At 43.2% G+C, this 22,573-nt stretch overlaps 1 protein-coding gene across 1 annotated transcript in view; it reads right to left on the bottom strand.

The window, feature by feature from the left end:
• MTNR1B (melatonin receptor 1B) overlaps positions 1–19,018 on the bottom strand; it is a 33,394-nt gene extending 14,376 nt beyond the window's left edge. Inside the window, exon 1 of the mRNA XM_059820631.1 lies at positions 18,808–19,018. Within this exon, the coding sequence (XP_059676614.1) occupies positions 18,808–19,018 (211 nt within the window). The remainder of the gene's footprint in view (positions 1–18,807) is intronic.
• Positions 19,019–22,573: the final 3,555 nt, after the last annotated feature.

Genomic DNA, 22,573 nt, shown 5'->3' with positions numbered 1-22,573 from the left:
AGAGCATTTTGACCATTACAAATGCTGGGATCTCCTCTTATGGAAATTAAGACATGCAAGTGGTAATTTCCACAGTGATTTACTCAGCTGCTCTGTGGGGCTCCAGATGAAGGACTCGCAGCATGTGACAGCTACACAACCAGAAACAAATACATGCAAAGCATATAAATGCAAACTAATTACAGCTGCAAAAAGAAAGAAAATCTAAGCCCATTATTGCTGCTATGTACTTTTAGGGGTTCCTATGTTCAGCGCCCAGACACTGTGCGGGATCCTAAGACAGTCTTTTAATTCTCTAAAAAGGGATCTGATACACTGCAGTAAATACAGTATATGGGAACATTAACATGGGGAACACCTAGGGTGACAAGCTGCCAATGCTTCTAACATTCTCTGGAGTCCCTTCATTATGATCTTCTTTTCCCTTCTCTTGTTTCCTGTTTCACCAAGGAAAAAATAGATGATACTTGATGAAAATAGCCATTATAACCTTTCAGTGAGGAAAAGCCTTACCCTTTTTTTTCTGAGCTTTTGGAAGGCCTCATCACTGTACATACATAGGGAGATGAATTTCTTTGGAAGCTGTTGTCAGTCTGTGCCATCTGCTTCTTTTGGAAACAAGGTCTTAAAGCAAAGTACACTGACATGATTCATCTTTTAATGATACTCTTACATTTGTAAACAACATATGAACAGATGAGTAAATAAAATGCTTTTACAGAAAGTGATTGTGTATTCTCTTCTAAAGCATTGGCTGGTTTGGGTTTCAACTCAATACAGATGAAATGTGTGATGATCATTTCCTGAATTAAGGTCTTTTCTGAGAGCCAGTAAAAGCCTTGCAAAATGACTAGACAAAACCAGTTCATGCTGGGCCTGCGAGTCATGATATTGGTGAGGTAGTTAAATGAAGGGTGACAGGCATAGACATATAACCAATATAACCACAGAATCATTTATGTTGGAATTGATCTCTGGAGATCGTCTAGTCCAACCCTCCCGTTCAAAGAGGGGTCAGCTACAGCAAGCTGTTCAGGGCCACGTACAGTTGGATTTTGACTATCTCCACCAATGGAGACTCAACAGCCTCTCTGGGTGACCTGTTCTAGTAAGGAACAGGTACACAGGATATTTACTGTTTTCACTAGGGAATAGGGGGAAGATGCTGTTGATTTTGCAACAGATGAGGGCTCTACTTGATCTACTAAATAGCAGAGGGTATCTAAGATCGTACCTGCTACTATGTAGGTAGAGAAAAGATGTGGTCATTAACAGCAAGCTGGAGTTGCTTGGTCAGAAGAACAGGCCCCAGTGCAGATTAGAGTAGATGGGGATTTGTTTTGTTTATGCTTGTGTCTTCAGATTCCTTGTGGCAGCAGAATCTGAACAGTCTCTGACTGGATATAACGGTCTGAGTCAAACAGAGGATCTGGACCAACAAACATTTACAGACCTGGGGGACAGAGTGTGGAGTGTGGTGAGGGCTGCACAGAAAGAGGGAAGAGGCACCAGATCTTAGCAAAAACATTTTTGGAAAACAATTTCCACTGGCTTTAGCAAGGCCAGAATTTCCCTCCTTGTCTAGATACTCAAATACTAGGTTCAGCTTACCCAGGTTACAGAATCCTTTTCCACATAGTACTTCGATGATCTTTGAGCACTGTGAACTGCAACTAGCCATTCAGACTGACTCCTTGTGGGAGTCCTAGCTGTAACCCAAGTGAGCGACCTGGTGGCCTGTGGTCCAGAGAGAGCAGTGGGTGACTTTCTGTCAGCATGAAGTACCAAGTCACGCCTCTTTTACTGAGTGAATACACCTGCAAACTGGATCAAACCAATGTAATTTTTACTAAATCAGATTCAAATGGAAGTCACTTTTGTATATATTACATGAGAACGTTGTGTTTCAAGGTCATGTACTTCACTATTGTGTTTGCTCTCCATAAGCAGACCTGATATTCTTGCTTCATATTTAACCAGGAAGCTGACTGTATAGCAAGGTTTACAAACTGTATGGTCCTAGCCTGCCAGGTCTTTCATAAGAGTGATTAAAGAGGATTACATTGTTTTGAGATTATCTAACTAAAAGCATAATTACAGGATCTCAAATTAGTTCCTTTTTGCTCAACTTTGAAACAACAAATGTCCAGCGCTGAAATTAGACTCTGGATTGTGTAGTTAATATTTCATACCTGGGACCATAATCATAGGTAAAATCTTTTAAACTCTTTCAACCCGCTTACCAGTAGATAATTTTTTTCTAGGCAAATCACTATGGTTAAACCATCTTTTTACAAGGCCTGCTTCAACATCTGACTAACATTTTACACATTTTGCTTCTAATGACTGCAAAAGAAAGTGGAAAAAAAGAAAGGAAAATCTTGCTTAACATGAAAACTGATTCAGAAAACAGTATGTTGTCCATGGGCTCTGACCCCACCTGTGAATCTAATAACAAGTATTTTTGCAGTCAGTTTAGAGATCTCACGGGCAGGCTTTGTGTCCTTGAGTAGAGCTGCTCTATATTTCCACAGCACAACAGTCACTTTCTGCCACTATATTTTATGCCAGTAAAATACCTGGAATATGCTGGTGTACTACTACCTGACTTTTGGCAGAGGACTTTGAATTTTAAATTTTCTTTCTATCTTTCTATCTATCTTTCTACCTCTAATATAACAAGACAAAGGCATATAAAGATACCAGTCCCCTCTTAATCAAGTAACTGTTGCTTTATCTAAGCATTAGGACTTTCTATTTAGCAGAAAGTTCTTTAAATATAGCATTTTCTGTCAGCTGGCTGTGCTGATGTGATTAAAAGTGTGAGAAAGGGTGCTGCTTTGTTTTCTCTTTTGGAAAATTATTTTTATGTTTCAGTTAAGGGTTGGACCTACTGATGCAGAAGATTCATGAGAGTTTACCTCCCAGCTGCTTTCAGTATCCCAGTATACTGCAAATAAGAGTTCTGCCAACACAAACTTCTCTTCCTATTATTTATCAAAAGCCTATTCCTTGCTTAACAGATGACATGCAGCGAAAGGCACTAATACTACTGCAAACATATTTCCAGCTTCACTTTCTTTTCCTGTTTAATCTTTTCCAAACTGGAGTAATAAAAGAATAGAAAACTAGTGGCAGTAAACAATAAAAGACCACATTAAAGGCACATGACATTTACCACCTTTGAACATATATGCACTGGAAAAAAATCAAGCTTTTCAGAAATCAGGGATCTCAGAAGTCAGGATGAGTCAAAACCTACCTATGCGTCAGTAAGGCACTGCTGTTAATAGAGTTCTGCCAATTGTATCAAATGAAACTCTTTCCACCAGTACTCAGGTTAAAATACAAGTTTTTTACAGTAAATTATGATGTCATGCTGGAGCCTTATAGAATCACCATGTCACAGACTCTTTTAGGTTGGAAGGGACCTCTTGAGATCATCTAGTCCAACCCCTCCTGCTCAAGCAGGGTCAGTAAGAGCAGGTTGCTCAGGACGGTGTCCAGTCAGGTTTTCAGTCTCTCCAGAGATGGAGACTCCAGAAACTCTCTGGGCAACCTGTTTTTAACCTGTGTTTAACCACCCACACAGTGAAAAAAGTTTTCTTGTGTTCAGATGGAATTTCACAGATTTAAATTTGTAGCCATTACCTCTTGTCTTCTCAGCGGGCACTGCTGAGAAGAGGCTGGCTACCTCTTCTTCACTCCCTCTCAACCAGGTATTTATACGCATTGATAAGATCCCCCTGAGCTTTCTCTTCTCCAGGCTGAACTTTCACAGCTTTCTCAGCCTCTCCTCATATGGGAGATGCTCCAAGCCCCTAATCACCTCTGTGGCTCTGTAGTGGACTTCACTCCAGTAAGTCCATATCTTTATGGCACTGGGGAGCCCAGAACTGGACACAACACTCCAGGTGTGGCCTTATCAGTGCTGAGGGGAAGGATCACCTTACTTGGCTTGCTGGCAATGCTCTGATGCAGCCCAGGAGGCTGTTAGCCTTCTTTGCTGCAAGGGTGCATTGCTGGCTCATGATCAGCTTTTTGTCCACCAGGACCCCCAGGTCCTTTTCTGCCAAGCGGCTCTCCAGCTGGGTGGCTCTGAGCATATACTGGTGCCTGGGGTTTTTCCTCCCCAGGCTACAGGACTTCACACTTCCCTTTGTTGAACTTCATGAGGTTCCTGTCAGCCCATTTCTCCAGCCTGTCCCCGTTCCTCTGAATGGCAGCATGACCTTCTGGTGTATTAGCCACTCCTCTCAGTTTTGTATCATCTGTGAACTTGCTGAGGGTAGACTCTGCCACATAATCCAGGTCATTAGTGAAGTTAAACAGTGTTGGTCCCAGTATTGACCTCTGAGGCACACCACTAGCGGCTTGCCCTCCTACTGGACTTTGTGCCAGTGATCACAACCCCCCGGACCCAGTCATTCAGCCAGTTTTCAATCTATCTACCCCACTATTCACTTACCTAACCCCTACTTTGTCAGCTAATCTATGAGGGTGTTATGGGACGCAGTGTCAAAAGCTTTACTAAAGTCAAGGTAAGCAACATCCAGTGCTCTCCCCTCATCCGCCAAGCTAATCATGTCATTGTAGAAGGCTATCAGGTTGGTTAAGTGTGATTTTCCATTTGTAAACCCATGCTAATTACTACCAATCATCTTCTTGTCCTTCATGTTTTTTGAAATGATTTCCAGGATTAGTTACTCCATCAACTATTCATTACCTTATTAATGAATTAGAAGTGGTACTTTCTTGTAGCATCCTGCAATTTTATTGACTGCTTGTCTTCCAAACATTAATTAAGTCAAACTTTGCTTAGGTTATGATATATTTAATCTAAAAAGCAATAACCGAGAATGAGACACTAACTGGAAACATTTCACGTATTCTCATAGGCTGAGGCTACCCACAGGCCTATAATCCTGTTTTGAAAATAAATTATACATGAAATTTCTGGAAGTGTTGTGGAAGGCATTTCAATTCTTCAAATAAGTTATTTTGGCCTCAGTGTTACTGGCAGTGTTTGGGGGTAAAAGAAGGAATACATAGTTGCATCTCTTATGGTTTCCAAAGTACTTATCTCTCAGTCCTTTGCAGATGATTTTTACTTATGTTTCATGAATGAAGCACAGGTATCTGAAAGAGCATAGCATTTTACTCAGAACAGAATGCATGATCAGCTTTGGTGGAGCTTTGAATAGTATAGTTAGCTAGTTTAGTGCAGTTACCAGTTAGTTACCTGGTTAGTTACCTGGTCTAGTGTAGCTTCCAGTGAAGTTACCAGTTTTACCTGCTAGTCAGCTACACTTCAATAGTGTAGTTAGCTGGTTCCTGTAGGAAAGCTTCGGGAAATGTCATCTTTTTGCTTCAGAATATACACAAGTATTCCTTGTGTAAAGTGATTCAGACCTGCTTTTTGTGAATTCTAACTCTGTAGATAATGGAATTAAGCAATTTTGCATATAGGTGTACGGTGGGGGCTCTTTCTGAACAGCTTGATGCCAAATAAGTTCCTTGGCTTGTGAACACTTTGGGAAATCTGTTATTTACATTTCATGCTTACGTAGAAGTAATGGTGTGCTGACTCTTTCTGCATATCTCTGTGTTCACTACAGCATGTAACACCCACCATTCTTAGCAGCTCTTGAATATATGAAGGATGCAGTCCTTAAGCCTGAACTCAGGATTGCTAACAGTCTCAATGAATGAGGCTAAAAAATGCCCTCAGCAACAAGTGGCTTCACTGCAGAGCAGTGCAGCAGCAGTTAGTGTAGTTTGCTACATCAGAAGGGGTTTTCTGAGGTGCTTATAAGAAGATAGAGGAATTAAATTTTACCTGAGAGGCTAAAAAAGATGGTCCTCTATTTTTGAAGGACAGCATGGAAGAAAGTACAAAGGTGTGTTAAAGTTGCATGCTGTCTTGACTTTGCAGACCTGAAGGTCTGTCTGAGTGAAGATGGAAATTCCAGCTAAGGTGTTGTGTGAAACTTTTCCTCTGTAACAATCCAAAGATTACAGCCTGTGTATAATGCCTGATTTCACATGAGTTTGCTGGAATGCTCAGTCTCTTGAATATAGATTCCCAAGAGTCTTAAGAACCATAAGCTGTAGTTCACAGAAAGGAGGGATGGGATAGCTCCCAGCTGGCACGTAGTGACTACGCCACCTGCATGTCTTTTTTGTCTTGAAGTGAAGCAGCATGTTTTAATATAACATCCTTTTGCTTGTCAGTAGAAAAGCTGAATAGAGTTGTCTATTTCTAAGAACACCTTTAAAAAGCCCTAAAGATTACAACACTGATGAACTTCACCATGGGCAGGATCTGCACAGCATGAGTAGCTTGAATAGACACTTTTTTTTTAAAACGATGCAGAAATATTCAGTAAGTAGACTATTTTTACTTGAATGAAAAGTAGGAAATAAAAACACCTAGACTGATTAGATTACACATATTCATAGGTGATAGCCATCTGACATAAGGTCCTTTTCCCTATTTGAACTCAAATGAAATGCTGTGTATACTGAGGTAATTGGAAAAATTGCACTGGCTTTAGTATGAGAGGACACTGAGAATTTCAGGCAGGATTTGAGCAAATCTTAGAGACATGAGGATATCCTTTATAGGTCCCTGTCTTTTTTGCAGTGATACATTTTACAGTTCGATGCTAGCCCTGAACTTACAATTGTTTAACATAATTATGTTTACAAGGCTGATGTAGTAAGCAGATATTTTTCCTGTTAGTAAGACTGCTAGCTCCAGTGGCTGTATGTGGTATTTTCTGACAACAATTGTTGCCCTCAATGTGCAAATATGACAATCTAAGCCAACAGATGAACAGATGTTGTTCTATAGCAGAAAGATGACAATGTTTGTGGTAGTGTCATGTAATTTATTATAATCTTCATAGAGGTATTTAAACATTTTAAATCAGCCAAGTCCATAAAAAGCAGCTGAAAAAATTAGCAAATTTGTGAGAAGAGTTATGTTTTTTCTTCAGACATAATTTAAGCAGCATTAATTAAAGTGTAATCAAAAATATCTCTATAATTAATACATTATTAAAAAAGAATCCCAGCAATCAAGATCCTAGTCATATGATGAATGTGTTTAAGTTGTTGTGATCTGTTGTCATGTCAAGACGTGACGGTCCCATATGCAGTTGAAATGTCAGGAAAATGTTGACTCTGTGATACAGCTCAGTCCTTATCAGTATTGAGACCAAAAGTAAACCAGAAGATTCCAAAGCAGGTATTGTTAAGGAGGACAATGGAGTTTCACCCACAGTGATTTAGACATATTTCTGTTAGCTTTTGCTGTCAGAAAATCTGTTTCATGCCCATATCAAGGTGGGAGTTTAAAAACTAGAATAACCACTCAGATTGATTTTTAGAAAGATGAAAATTACCATAGCATTTCTTCCTTTCTTCAATGGAAAAAAATTTTTTTGTTTTATCAGCTCAGGACAACATAGCGGTTTTCATAGGTATTCTTGGGAACAAGGCAATGTACTTGACAGTCTATGGCAAGGTACCAACATGTGCTTGTAAAGGATAACTTCTAAGAAGCTAAATTCTGGAGCATATCTGAACATATTGGTACTCAGAATAGGTCTGAATTGGAGTAGGAGTAGAATTTACTCCCAGAGGCTGAGAACAGGTTATCACCAATTTAATGAGATGAATGTAGTCTCCTATAACATCCTCAATAGAATGGTTCAAGTCACCTGGTGAATTTATCTCCAGGAAATTATAGGTCCATCAGTCTTACTTCAGTCCCTGGGAAAGTTATGGAATGAATCCTCCCTGGGGCTATCACAAATCAAATGAAGCATGTGGTTGGGAAAAGCCAGCATGGATTCACAAGGGCAAATCGTGCTTGACAAACCTGATCATCATCTAAGACAGAGTCACCTGCTCGGTTGATGTGGGGTGAGTGGTGGACATTGTCTACCTGGATTTCTCCAAGGCTTTCAGTACGGTTTCCCACAGCCTTCTCCTAGAGAAACTGATGCATTACGGTCCAGACAAGTGGTCTGTGTGGTGGGTGGGGAACTGGCTGACAGGCTGCACCCAGAGGGTGGTGGTAAATAGCTCCTTTTCAAACTGGCAACCTGTCACAAGTGGGGTCCCCCAGGGATCGATATTGGGCCCAACACTGTTTCATATCTTCGTAAGTGATCTGGATGATGGGGTCAAGTGTACCCTGATGAAGTTTGCGGATAATACCAAGCTGGGTGGGGAAGTGGACACTTTGGAAGGGAGTGCCACCCTGCAGGAAGGCCTGGATAGGCTGGAAGAGTGGGCTAACAAGAACCTTACAAAGTTCAACAAGGACAAGTGTAAGGTCTTGCACGTGGGAAAACATAATCCAGGAGTGCAGCACAGGCTGGGATCTACCTGGCTGGGGAGCAGCTCTGTGGAAAGGGACCTGGAGGTCTTGATGGACAACAAGCTCAATATGAGTGAACAGTGTGCTGCTGTGGCAAGGAAAGCCAGCAGGGTGCTGGGTTGCATCAACAAGGGCATCACCAGCAGAGATGAAGAAGTCATTATCCCACTCTACTCAGTGCTTGTCAGGCCACACCTGGAATGCTGTGTTCAGTTTTGGACCCTGCTATGCAAAAAAGATGCGGACAGGCTGGAGAGGGTCCAGAGAAGGGCCACAAAGATGATCAAAGGACTGGGAAGCCTGCCATATGAGGAAAGGCTGAGAGAAGGGGGTTTGTTCAGCCTTGAGAAAAGAAGGTTTAGGGGAGAGCTTATCACCATGTTCCAGTATTTAAAGGGTGGCTACAAAGAAGATGGAGACTCCCTTTTTACAAGGAGTCACATGGAAAAGACGTGGTCTAATGGGTACAAGTTACTCCTGGGGAGATTCCGATTGGACACAAGAGGAAAATTTTTCACAATGAGAACAATCAGCCATTGGAATAATCTCCCCAGGGAAGTACTGGATTCCCCAACATTGGACAATTTCAAGATTTGGCTGAACAGGGTGCTGGGCCATCTTGTCTAAACTGTGCTTTTGCCAAAAAAGGTTGGATCAGATGATCCTTGAGGTCCCTTCCAACCTGGTATTCTATGATATATCTGCTAAGAATGGTTGAAAAAATTACAGTCTTTTAAAATTAACCATCCTGGCTCTCTGTGAGTAGATTTGGTCTCTTAGCTCTTTAGCTGATGGTGTCAAAGAACACCATGAATCCTTGAATTGCTTCTGCTGGTCCACCCAAGAATAGAGCTTTACTGCAGAGAGGTCATGCCTTGCACTCAGTAAGTCTTGTGAAGGAAAAACAAGTCCAGAGTCCAGGAGATAGCTGGCAGCAAAGGGAGTGCTGCTAAGACACATAGGAATTCCCATACTACAGCTGCCAAGAGGTCCTTCAAATTTGCTGTCTCTGAGGGTATGTTTGCATTTGTTATTTCGGAGAGATGAAAGCAAACTTAATCATACTCAGAGCTGACAAAAAGGCTGTGTGACTGTGTTAGAGTTGGATCTATGGAGAGCCTAGGTATGGTGTTGCAGGGAAAACATCACAATAACACCATCCTTTGGTTTTCCTTTTGCTAAGAACATGGGTAGAGTGGACTTGTGCCAGCTGAAATACACAGTGTAAATATATCCTTAGATTCTTCTGTTATACATCTCCAACAAAATGCTTATTCTATTATTTCCTCTAAAAATAAGCACACCAATAGCTCCATTTACACAGTGAAATAGAACTTGGCCTTTTATTGTAAGATAGAAATGTCTTGGAGCTGATCTTGGTAATATGCTTCCTATTCGTTTATCAAGACATTGATCACTTCATCTACAGGAAAAAATAAAATTATAATTTAAAACTATCAATCAATATGGTATTGCGAGGTGCTTCAAAGGAGGATACAAAGTATCATATAGCTGTAGAATAACCTGTGTCAGATTACAATTTTACTCTGATGATTAGTTGCTAGAATTTGGTTTATACCTGCCACTAACAAATTTCACACTTTCTCCAATTTTTTGTAGCATTAGCCATTATGACTTTGAACACTCAAAGTTATTTTTCTCCTTTATTATGTTTCTGAACTCCTAAATGCTTCTTTCAATTCCCTTAGGCCAATAATTTCCTTAGAAACTTTCTACTTCCAAAATATTTTAAGATTTTGTATTCTTTAGATTTCTTCTCATCCAGAACTTTCTTAGGTCTCTGATTTTCACTTTTTCCAAATTTACTTGCAAGGTTTACTTCCTTTCACTGAAGGATACTTCCTTTGTTAAAGTGGTTTTCCTAATTTGCAAATGAACAATACTGGCTTTTCGTTTTGCTCTTCTACTTTTGGAATTATTAACAGATTAACAAAGTTTAAAGTTATTATTTTATAAGTAACTTTGAAGATTTATTTTCTCAGCTGGTTACTGTTTGAACCAAGTCTCACAAAGAAGAGGATGGAATTGGTGATGAACTTATTTTGTTTCCTCTCCAAGAAGAGAATAGAAGTGTAATTAGAAGTATGAGATGAGTCATGGGCACATGACTGAATAATTCTAGAAGTGATGTAGAAAGACTTGGAGTATTGATCTTTTGGAGGTATTCTCTGAGAAGAGGTTTCATATCTTTGTAGACAGACTTCACCTAAGCATATGGGACACCAGCTTGCAATCCAAGCTGGCAGAATGAATAAAGAGAACTTGAAATTGAGAGATGGGAAGAGAGACGGAGAAGGAATCATACAGTTTCTTAATTTAACACCCAGGGCAGGGGGAATTTTGGCTTCAGGAAGGTGGTGGCAACAAATGTAGAAAATAGGAGCTCAAAGACTGAGGAGTTCAACTGGAGTGGTAATACGAAAAGCAGTAGAATCAGTAAAAGAATGCCAGGAACCTATGCAACAAAATAGGGGACCCAAAACCCGTGAGAAATAAAAATCAAATTTTATGGAAATAATTCTGTTAGAATTTAGAATGGAATTGCACCAATGATCAGTGAAGAGAAATATTAACTGAAAGGTGTATAGTCTTCATAAAAGAAAAAAAAAAAAGATAATATCCTGGTAAAAGCCAAAATTACACTGGGGAAGAGTTGTAAAGACAGCATGCAGGGAAGTATGCAGAAACCTGTGGTAGGATGAGATCACCTCTGTTTTAGTAGGGAAATACTAATGGAAACAATTTAATGATGGGACACTGCAGCTCCTCATATGTAAAGGAGATAATAAGCATAGTAATGGCTGTTGAGTTCTGGACATACACCCAGTAGATTTCTTCAATACAGAGTCTATTTGTCAACATACCCCGGCCTTTGTTTTGATAAAAAACAAAGACATCCCTGAAGAGCCTGTCATAGAAAATAAGATTGTACTGAAAGCAGATGAGATTATTTTGTTTGAATTAAATGGAAGACTAAACAAAACAGACATAACTAAGAAGGGGTTTTGCACATTTTGATAAATAAAAGAAGCTAATTAGGAAAGTGAAGTCAGCTGTATTGAGGAGCTTAGGGACTGGAGTGTGGGGGAAGCTTGGCATTTCTTCATATTAAAGGTACAAAAATATTCTCTGGAACTTGCATCCAAAAGAGGGAAAAAAATGTAAGAAAAAGTTCCAGATCTAGCTGGAGGAAAAGTGGTCTCAGCAAGGATACCAGGGGCAAGAAATGAGGCTAGAAGGAACAGGAAAAGATATGTCCACCAAAGAAAACTGCTAGGGAGAGCAAAAATGGATCAAATGGGAAATGGCAAAACCCCAAACTTAATCAGCTTAGCAAAGACTTCTAAAACAAATAAAATGCCCTTTCACCACATTAACAAAAGAAAAAGGAAAGAGGAGTTACTGGGGGAGGGGGAATCTGAAAATCAACTTAAAATGGCTGCTGGTCTGAAGATTTTGCTACAGTTTTTAATAAGGACAATAATGGTGGGCTTGGGGACAAGGCAGGCCCGCAGGTGGGGAATTAACATATCTACAAAAAAGCAAAAATGTCAGACAGATTTAATATACTTGATGGCAGGAATTTTTTAATATCTGTTATCTCAGAGATAGTGTCATGGGTTCTGAAAGGACAAAGAGCTACATGTGGGACTTGCAAAAAGGGGCCAAATGTGTTCTCTGGTCCTCACTCCCACTAGGGAAGTTCTGATTTCTCTCAGGCTGTGGCACAGAGCTTAGCTTCCACATGCATCCCAAAAAGTGGTTTTGCCATGACTCACCTGCAGCTGTGGTTCTCTCACACTTTACTACTCATTTCCTCCTCCCTTGCTATGGTGCTGGCACAACTGCCATTTCTTTTTGCATGTATGGTGCTAGCAATAAGTCAGAAAAACAATTACTCAGGGAGTAATGAGAAAACTAAAACAGTGCTGCCACCTCTGGAAGATTCATTTGTCTACCACAGAGTAAGTGCTAACATGGCATTTGTACTTAAGGTGGTGAATCGGCTGCAAAGGAAGAATGAACTGAGAAGTCTTTGGGCTTCTTAATATCTTAATTGTAGGCAAGGCTGCAGAAACAAATTTGGAAGGAAAGGAAAATTAAAGGTGCAGGTAAAGACAAATGGAATAAAATTCAATGTGAGCTTATACAAAGTGACTGTACCAACTAATCAGATTATCTTTATTTAATAAAAGCTGGACTTGGACTTTCTGTAGCTGGGAGGTTGCTCTAAACTGATCTGGCCTTGGAAGCACATATGGTAGGGTACCACACACACTCTGTTGCTACCACTGCCTGGCTGGTGGTGAAAGAATATTGTTGGACTGGAGGGAGATAACCTACATTGAACTAATTTTGTCTGATTCAGAAGTATTATGTCACAAAACACAAAAAGAACTAGTGAAACTTTGTGATAATACAAAGTTGAGAGCCCACATTGATACAGAGAAATGTCAAGATCTTTTTTTCCTTGAGGACTAAAGGAGCAGAAAGTGGATAGGGTATAATAGCATGAGGTGTGAGGTCAGGTACTGAAGGAATAATAATTGTGTGGACTGAAAAGACAAAAGAAAAAGAAGAGCTGCATTAGCAAGTGACTGCACCAAGAAGAGTCATCTATATGATGCTATCGCGTAAAAGGAAAATGTGGCTCCAAGGCATACCACCAGGGAAGGGCAGAACAGAATGTTAATATTATTTTCTTGGAGGTATTGGTGGTACTTCATCTGCATTATTGTGAACAGTTCTGTTTTCTTTTGTTCAAGACAGATTAATTCAGCATGGATAGGTGAACTGAAAGGCTTAAAACAATCAGGGAAATGAAGAGCCTGGTTAATTAGAGGAAACTAAAAGCATTTGGCTTGTTTACCATGGAAAAACAAAGGTTCAGAGGTAAATATATGTTTATTCTCCATTAATATGGCACAAGAGTTCTCACCAGATAGAGAAATGATCCATCCAAGTTAAATGACAATTACAGTTCTACAAATAAAAATATCCACTATGAATTAGCAACTAATAAGCACAAAGTTAAAATAAAAAAAATATTTGAACCATAGTATTATTACAAAGAGATAGAAGAGCTTTATTTTAAGTGTTGGGTTCAGTGAACTTTTGTGAATGTTGAAGTCATTTTCCCATGAGTTTCTTAGTATCAAGCAGCTTCAAGGCTAGAGATCCTGAATGTGAGAAAGAATGTGAAGGCCAAACACACACAGTCCCAGGGCTAAGAAGTCCGTGGATCCAGGGTTCAAGAAGTCAGGAGTAAAAAAGCTGAAGCCATAAGAGTGGGATCTCACGCTCTGCTCATCAAAATATATTCTTGTCAGCATCACCGCTGATACTAAAAGGCAATTGAAGCATATTGAACATTTCAGCTGTATTGGTAATGACTTTTTTTTTTTATGCCAGTCTTATTTGGATCAATATGATCTCTTGGAGGACAGGCGGTGAGGAGGAGGAAAATGTGCAAATTTAAAAATGGAACTTGACAAGTTCCAAGAAGAATTACATGATGACTTCTGACTTCATATGTTGATTTCTTCTCACCTAAATGTAGGTGACTACATTGAGATAGTCCCTCTTGATTCTCTTTGTTTACAGTGAAGATAAATAAGCAATTTTATGGGCTGAATCAGGTCATCCTAATGCAGATGTCAAAAATAAGTTAGATTAACTAAGCCCTAAAAATGCTTATTTTTCTCCATTGACTATAAAGGGAGCCCAAGGGAAGAAGTTCAGAAACAGGTATCTCCACTGTAGTCTTCAAACAGATGAATTCCACACCAGAAGACAACTGTCCTCTATCCCAGTGGACAGAAATAATAAAGGGAGAGGAATAAAGGAGAGAAAGAGAACTGGTGTGGCCAAAGAGATGAAGAAGAACTGAAAACAGTATATAACAATGGAGAAAACATACCCTCAGCTATATTACAGAGATATGGAGTGAGCTACAGAAAGGGAAATAGCACGGAAAAAGAGCATAAGACTTGGTTATATTGCTGAACATGCTTATTTAGTAGACAGATGGCTACCAAAATTACAATTCTATATGCAGCAATGTTATATTTTGTATGGATGTGCGTATGAGAAGTATTGTCCATCTCTACAGCCACACACACATTTGATAGAACTAAACATGCAAATATACCCATGTTCTTACAGGTAAAAGAAACATGAACTTTGATTTAATTTGTGTTGCAACAGCACCTTGCCATTCAAATGGAAATCAAGGTCTCATTGTGCTGTGTTAGCTGTTATATATAGAAAGGAAAATAGTGGAGTGAAGAGGGTTGACACAACGCACTAAAAATATCACTTTCTGCTGATGTATTCTTCGGCAGTGCACCAAGGTTAATATTAGGCCTTCTGCCAAAAGTCAAAGGGTCCCAAGTCCTCACCATTCTTTGAAACGGTATTGACTTAATGTGCCTAATTCTCACCTCTCGCTGATTTTATGCTGGCTTAAAGGCCAATGAAATACAAATGATTTGCTTTATCTCCCTCCTGTGGGAGATGCCTTGCCAGTTCCCACCGTCTGAAGTGCTTCCTACTGGGTTCTTACCCCAGCCCATAACTTTATGGTTATAGCTATGGCTATACAAATGTATCCTAACATTCTTAAAAGCATCTAGTGGTTTTGATTGACTTGATGCACTATCAGGATACTTGACCATCCAGCGCTGGTTGTTGAGCACATGTAAACTTCAGCACTTCAAACTTTTCGCACTTTAAAACCTGCCTTCAACTGGGCATGCCTAATTGAAGACATCCAAAATCAATAGTCACTTTTGAAAATTCAGAACACATTTGACATTTCAAATAGAAAGACAGGCTAATTTATTTTATTATTTCCATATACAAAGTTTTATTTAATTTTGTAGTGTGTTGGACAAAGTTCCTCCCCTCCCAAATTAGAAATGATAAAAGCATTAATTTCTGTAAATTAAATGACTTTTAGAGGTCAGAAGTTGCTCAGCCTCTCACAGAAAGACGGGGTGCAGTTATGTAAGAAGAGAAGCATGCTGATTCATACCAATTACACTATGCATTACTTGGAAGAGCCTTCACAAACTTCCCCCTCCCCCTCCAAAAAGAAATTTAAACATGGGAAAGAGGCTTCCGTATGCTGTGAAACAATCCTTCTGTTGTACGGCTGGCAAAATTCCCACTGGTTAAGAAGTGAATGAGCAATCTCTAGGAGCACCAGCCCTACCCATTCTCCGTTTCTCTCCCACTGACCATAATACTTACCACCATAAAGGCTAACAGGTCATTTTATTTCACTCCATTCTTATGCCTCATATTATGTTATAGCCTTAAAATAGATTTGCTTTTGATCACACTTCAATTTCAAGGAGAGTGATGCATAATTACATAATTATCAGATTTCTGTGTAAAGCCTAGGACAGTGTTGATAAATCCTGGAAATATGCTAAAGCCCTGTTTTGCTTTCTGAAGGGAAGATTACTACTTGTGGGTAGAGCTGCTTGATTTATTTCTCATACACCTATGGCTTACTTGAAGTCCCAAATTCTCATTCCTATCCAAGAAAATCTCTCATTAACTTCTTCAAAGAGAATTGAGCGTTCAAGGTGCTGTAGCTCTTCCTTTTTTCTTCAGTCATCCAGACCCCAGGTTTCTTGTCACAGCCATTCCACTAGCTTCATCTTGTCTCTCTCTGGCATCCCTTCTTACAAGTCTAACTCCTTCCATGCCATTTTTCCTCACCATTTCACTTTCTACCACCTCCACTGCCCTTGCGAGTATAAACATGTTGTTTCTTGTTTGCTCAGAAAGGAAAACCTGCAAGTCCACCTGTTTGGCCATCTTCTTTCCTTGTCGGAGGCTAATGGCTCCCAAGCACTGCCTGAGCTCTCCACCACCTCCCTGTTCCCTCCATCACCCACATCAGTTTGCAGTCCTCTTCCACTCTGCTGCTTCCTTAAGAAATTTTCTGTTGAAAGACCTCTGTTGGCATTTACCAAACTATCCTCTTTCAGCTTCATCCCCAAGAGCCATCTCTCCCTGATGGAAAACTAAGAATTGGCAATTTAGAAGGTATTTAACTTTATGAAGATTATGCAGAAGGAACTCCTTGCTACTCTTCCTGGTACTTATCAAAGATGAAGAGATCCTTGGGACAGGGTCAGTGACATCACATTAAGGATGAACCTAGAAGGAGATCAATTAGTAGGTATTTGAATTAGATAAGAGGACCACGTCTTATTTCATCAGTCTTAGGAGGCCACAGAGCACTTCGATGTGTATCTTCAGACTTACTCTTCCAGGCATCACTCTCCTCCAGTCCAAACCCTCCCCGCTGCCGCCGTCTGAACGAAGGAAGCGGTTCAGAAGAGAGCCCCTCTCCTGCTCCCCCCTCGGCCGGGATTCGATGCCTCGGGCCGGCCGCGATCTCCAGAGAGAGCCTCTTCCCCGGGCGCTCGCCCCACCCCCCGGATCCCAGGCGCGAATCCCTCCAGGAACGCGCCTTCCGCCGGCTCCGGGGGGCCGGGAGGGCGCTGGTGACTCACGGGGGCTCCCGAGGGAGCTCCCTCCGCCGCCGCGGCGGTGCGCCCAGCTCCGCTCGGCCGCAGCAGCGCCCGCCCGCTCCCCCCGGCCCGGCGCTGCCCGGCGGCCACGGCCCCCGCTCGGGGAGCGGAGGGCTCGGGCTGCCGGCACTGCTGGCTACCGGGGAGTGCCTCCTTCCCCGGCTCGGCACCGGGTAAGGCTTTACCGACCTCGGTGCGGCTCTGCTACTCTCGGTAACGGCTTGGCTCGGCTCCCTCGAACGTACAGCCCAAGTACAAGCCAAGCACCGCGCCCGGTGCCCCGAGCAGCTCCCTCCCTATTTCTTCCCTCGCGCACCCAAACCACACTTTCAGACGTCCTTAAGTTCTGCGCTGCTCCGTGGGGTGTGATCGCTCACCCACACGTAAATGGGACCCGCCGGCATCCCTCGCATGCCGTTAGGCGTGTAATGATTAGGGAGGGGAAGTCTCATCCCTCTCTAAACTGCTTCTGTTCCTAAGCATCATTTAGTTTAAAACAAGGGCAAACGAGTGCCTGTTTCCAGTTCGCAGGAGCTCTAGACACTACGCGTGGAACACGATAGCGCTCAGGCAGCGACATCCATTAAAAAACACAAACAAACAAAAACCACCCGGAAAAAAAAAAAGTCACCAGTTCTCCCTCCTTCCCCTTGGTGAGGATACAGCCCGCTGCCTCTTAGGTGTGAGGCTGGACCGATAGGATACAGAGCCCACTGGCTCCGAGAGCGCAGGGGATGCTGTGCGCCCGGTTTCCCTCAGCAAAGTTCCGTGACCCCGACCTGCGAGCACATCGCAAAACGCCGGCATTCAAGACCTGGAGAAGCGAGCAGTTTCGGGAACTGCTTGGTGCTATGAAAACTGTAGCCGATACACCACTGTTTCGGGGGTAGCACCTTCTACTGCACCAACAGCCAGCCGAGCGCAGGTATGCGAGCAGCAGCCTAACTCTGCGCATCAGGTAACGCCGGGCAGCCGGCTGCACCGGCTGGGGGGCGGGGAGAGAGTATCCGCATGCACTGGGACAGACGTGACTCGGGAGAAGTCGGCCGGAGGGAGGCAAATCCGAGAAGCTGGTGCTAACTGCAGAGTTTTGTAGTTTGAGACACGTGTGACTAGCCCAGCAAAGATGAGAAGAGAAAGCAAGTAAGTTTAGCAAATAAAACACGCAGAGCCACATTTTAGCACACACAAAGGAAAGCTATAGACACAATTCAAGAAAAAGAGCCCACTTTATTCGCTGCTTTCTGGTTGAGGGATATTGGGTGAGGAGACAAGACGATTTTGTGAAAGACTATTGTGAACTCCGATGAAGACTCCGGAGGGTGGGCTGAGCCGCTTTCCCACACATGCACAGCGCCTCATCTTCAGAAGTACTCTTAAGCAAGTTTTAAAGTTCCTTCTTTCTTCCTCCGACCGTTTTGGGCACGCTTTTTGTCTCCGGCATATTAATCGGATGGCACCGATTCGCCTCGTCAGTAGCTCCACAGAGACTGCAGCACGCCTCGCTAAGAGCCGCTTAGTGACCTGCATTACCCCCTGAAGGGCCAGGGCAGCGGAGAGCACCGGCTCCGGGGAGCGCAGGGGCAGCGTGCCGGGAAGGACTGGCACAGGACTGAGCGCCTGGAGGTCCCTGGAGGTGCGGTCCCTGCACACATGGCAGGGCAAGCGCCGGTGGAGGGGGACTGCTTGGTCCCCTGCCTTTAGCCGGTGGCCCGCCCGGACTCCACAAGCAGGCTGGTCTCCTCAGGGCAGCTAGAAGCGGGGACCAGGGTGCCCGTGGGGCTCTGGGCGCTCGTTACCACCTGCCGCCGCCGGGGCGGGTGCCGGGGCTCGAGCCCTTACCTGAGTTCCTGAGCTTGCGGTTCTTGAAGACGGAGACGATGACCAGCAGGTTGCCCAGGATGTCCACCACGGTGGTGAAGATCAGCACGCTGGAGAGCACCGGCACCACCCAGGCGGGCCGCGGGGCACCCGCCGCCTCCCGCTCCGCCAAGCCGAAGCGGCCTCGCCCGCCCGGGTCGCAGCAGTTCCTCACGGAGCCATTCTCCAGCATCGCTGATACCCGGTCCCAGCTCCCTGCGCTGCGGCCTCCTCCGCGCGTTGACCGGCCGCTGCCCCAACGGCGGCTGGGCGACCCCGCTGACTGGCCGCGCGGGAGGGCGGGAAGGCTTTTAACGGCCGCGCCGGGCGCGCTGCCCCTCCCACTCCCCCGCGGAGCCCCCGGGGCGGGGCTAGGGGCGGGGCTAGTGCCCCCCTCCCGGGGCGGTACGGGAAAGCCCGGGGGCGAGCACTTCGCCTGGGCCCCGCCCCCGGCCCCGCCCCGGCGCGCGGCGGTTGCTGAGGGAGCGGTGGCGGTGGCGATTGGCGGGAGCGGCGGCCCTCGCGGGGTAGGGGGATCCCCGGCCGGCGGGAGGCCGCCGCTCGCTGCTGAGGGGCGGGAGGTGGCTGCGGCGGCGGCAGGGAGGTGCCGGAGCGGGGGCAGGGCCCACGGGCAGCGGAGGCGGCCGTGCTCGGTCATCCCCGGTGACGGCTTGCGTGGCTGCAGAGCCGCGGGGACAGGCGAGGGCGGCGAAGGGCGGGGCGGGGGCGCCCGGCGGCGAAGCCTCTCTCCCTCAGTGCTGCTCCCGGCAGCAGCCCCCGGCCCCGCCTGGCTGCAGGCAGCTTCCCACCGCCGGGCTCAGCCGGAACCCCCCACCTTCCGCGGCGGGGAAACGTGTTTTTTGGTTTTGTTTTTTTCCTGAGGTTTGTTCCCGGCAGTGCAAGGCCAGGGAAACCCCTTCCCCTCACCGCCTCCGGACACTCGCTGCGCCCGGACGGGTCTTCCTGAGGCATTCCTTCCTTTAGTCTGGGCGACAGGTCTAAAAAGGTTTGACGCTTACATCGCCATGGCCTTGCGCTTCGCGTTTGAACAGCACGGTCTGTCACACCAAGAGTAAGGACAACGCCCGTAGGGAGATAACTGCAAAAGTCAGGGACAGGACATGCTCCAAACCAACGTCAACTTTGGAAACTGTGTGCGTTTCAGAGGTTTTTCCTTTCAAGGTGTCGGAGTAGACAGTAGGGCATCGATGGACTTCACTCTGAAATTAAGTTTGAAACATATAGCTTCAATTGGGATGCCAAAGTGACGGATGCCATATGCTCATTTGCATTAAATAAATAAGATGCATGCGACAGAGGGGACAGGCCTTACGTGTCTCTGTGCCTGGCTTCCAGCATGGCTGGCATAGTTACCAGGTGCCACTGACAGTGTATCGGTGGGTTCACATAGCATGCTCAGAGCAGACATAACTCGGAAGGGTTTTGTGTCCTACTTTGCATTATTTTCAGGCCAGCCAGGCCACACTGGATGGTTGTCCTGCTTCCAGGTTTTACCCCACTTCTGAGAATGATGCAGGAGCTACACCTGCAGAAGACATCACTCTGTAGCTGTATTCTCCCTCTTTCTGTCTGTTCAACACAGAGAAAGGTATGCCCTATAGTTTTTCAAGAATTAGATCTTGAGATAGCCTGCCTCACTGAGTTACTTTGGAAAAATGGGGCAAGTTTCTGTCCTTTCTAACAGCAAATAATTTATAATGGCACATTGCTTCTTTGAGATGCCCCTCTACACAAATGCGTGCTGGTGTAATCAAAATACTACAAATTATTTCACGGACTTCTTTTTCCAAATTAGAAATAGTTTATTGTTGTTCAATTTAAATGCATTCCTAATCAGTTTTAGAGATACTAAAGTAGTCCTGGTTGGAACGAACATAAAAGTTTGCATGTGGATTTTTGCACCAGTCTTATTTACATTGATTTAAAAAAATATAACTCAGATGCTTTCTGTTTAATGTAGGCAATATGTAAGGCATCATGATCCTTTTCAAACTACAGATGGAGTTATCACATCTTCATGGCTTGAACCAAAGAAGAACTGTCTTCTGAGAATTATCACTCCTGAATAGTTATTTTGCAGTTCTGCCATAGGAAAGTAATAATTCCACAGAATAGCCTCGTTCTTGATGGAAACAAAAGTTTGCTTGATTTTTCTTTTTCTTTCTCCAGAAGTTTAAAAGGACGTTTATCCAAGGAAATGCCTATTTTCTGTATTCATCAGTGCAAAGAAGGATTTTTCTCTGGTGAATAATAATCTACCTTTAAGAAGAGCTTTTGCGTTACAGTGTCTCCCTTTATCTACCTCTGTTCCAATTTCTTTCAGAACGTTGGTATCCTCACTGCCCATTATCTATGTACTGCTCTAGTCTTACTGACTTCTTATGGAAAAATTACAGATATTATTTTCATGCCTTGGGCTCTTTCTAGGCATCTTTCCAGAGTCTTTATAAGTGCTTTTAGGAGAAATGTACCATTTTGTTGTCTCTTATTACTACAGGATTTATCTTTAACTACTTGTCAAAAGCTTAAACTGTCCCCAAGCATAAAGGTGACTTTTGAAGGTAGGCTTTGCTCTTGGCATTCTTTAGGTTTGCAGTTCATCCACACAAGAGGAACACTATATATTTTCCCTGCCGCACACAATTGTTATGTATCATCACTCATTTTGTTTTATAGCTCCCAAAAGTGTGCCAAGTGATTTAGAGAAAAATTAGAAAGGTATGGCCTGAACTTGGCCTGAAGTATGAGCCTGCTACAAAATGTGAAATAAAGTAAGTGTTGCTGGCTTTGTAACAACAGTCTGTCTTTTGTGGCCGCACTGGCATTTGACAGTAGGAAAACAAGTAGGTAGGAATCAAAATGGTAGCCTTTCTGCCTCAGCAATCTGTAAAGAGCAGGTTCTTCATCTGATCTGAATTCCCACTCTCTTCATTTATACCAGTAATGTAAGTCTGAATTATTATTTAGAGTTATCTACAAAAGGATAAGTTATAAATGTTAATTTTATTTGCTTTTTAAAATGATTGATTAAACTGCATTAAACAGCCTATAGATGTTCTTATTCAGCTTTTTAGTAGCCTTATTTCAAATTAACTAAATTCTCTTTGAAAGTGAAATGCGCGTTTAAGCCTATTGATTGTTACGGTTAATATGAAATAACTTACTGTTGCAGAAAGAACTCCATCTCAAAGAAAGGGGTATATTCCTCACAGTTGGGTTTTTAAGACCTTTTTATTTTTATGTTTTGGGAAATTTTCTTCTAATTCTATGTCTAGGAAAAGAAACAGTTCTGTGTTTCTTTTTGAAAGCAGTCTAAGTTTTCTAAGGCAATGTATATTTGTGTTGCAGGGTAAGACCAGGAATTGCCTGGATGGTGGAACAATCAAATATTCCATGCATTGCTTTGCTGCTGGAGGCTGTACTCTAGTTTGCCTTTTTTTTTTTTTTTTTTTTTCATTCTGAAGACAGATGGCTGCTTCCTGGAGATGCATTCATGCACTTTGTTTTCTGTGGTTTTTTGACTTGATTTTCGAAATGGACTTAACTTTAATTGGTAATGGAAGTCAAAACTCTTCATAAGCATGAATGAAATTTCAGGACAGAGTTTCCTATTGGTGAAATCTCTTGAATTTTGGGTATTCCAGCAGAACAGAAGAAGAAATTATGTCTCTTCTATGTTTGTTCTGTCGCACACGTTTCTACAAGAAGCACACTTTTCTACAAGAAG

This window comes from Gavia stellata, chromosome 1 (assembly GCF_030936135.1).
Source record: "Gavia stellata isolate bGavSte3 chromosome 1, bGavSte3.hap2, whole genome shotgun sequence".
In the NCBI taxonomy this organism is placed as follows: domain Eukaryota; kingdom Metazoa; phylum Chordata; class Aves; order Gaviiformes; family Gaviidae; genus Gavia; species Gavia stellata.
The sequence above is the reverse complement of the archived record's forward strand: the minus strand, read 5'-3'. Positions and strand labels throughout refer to the sequence as shown.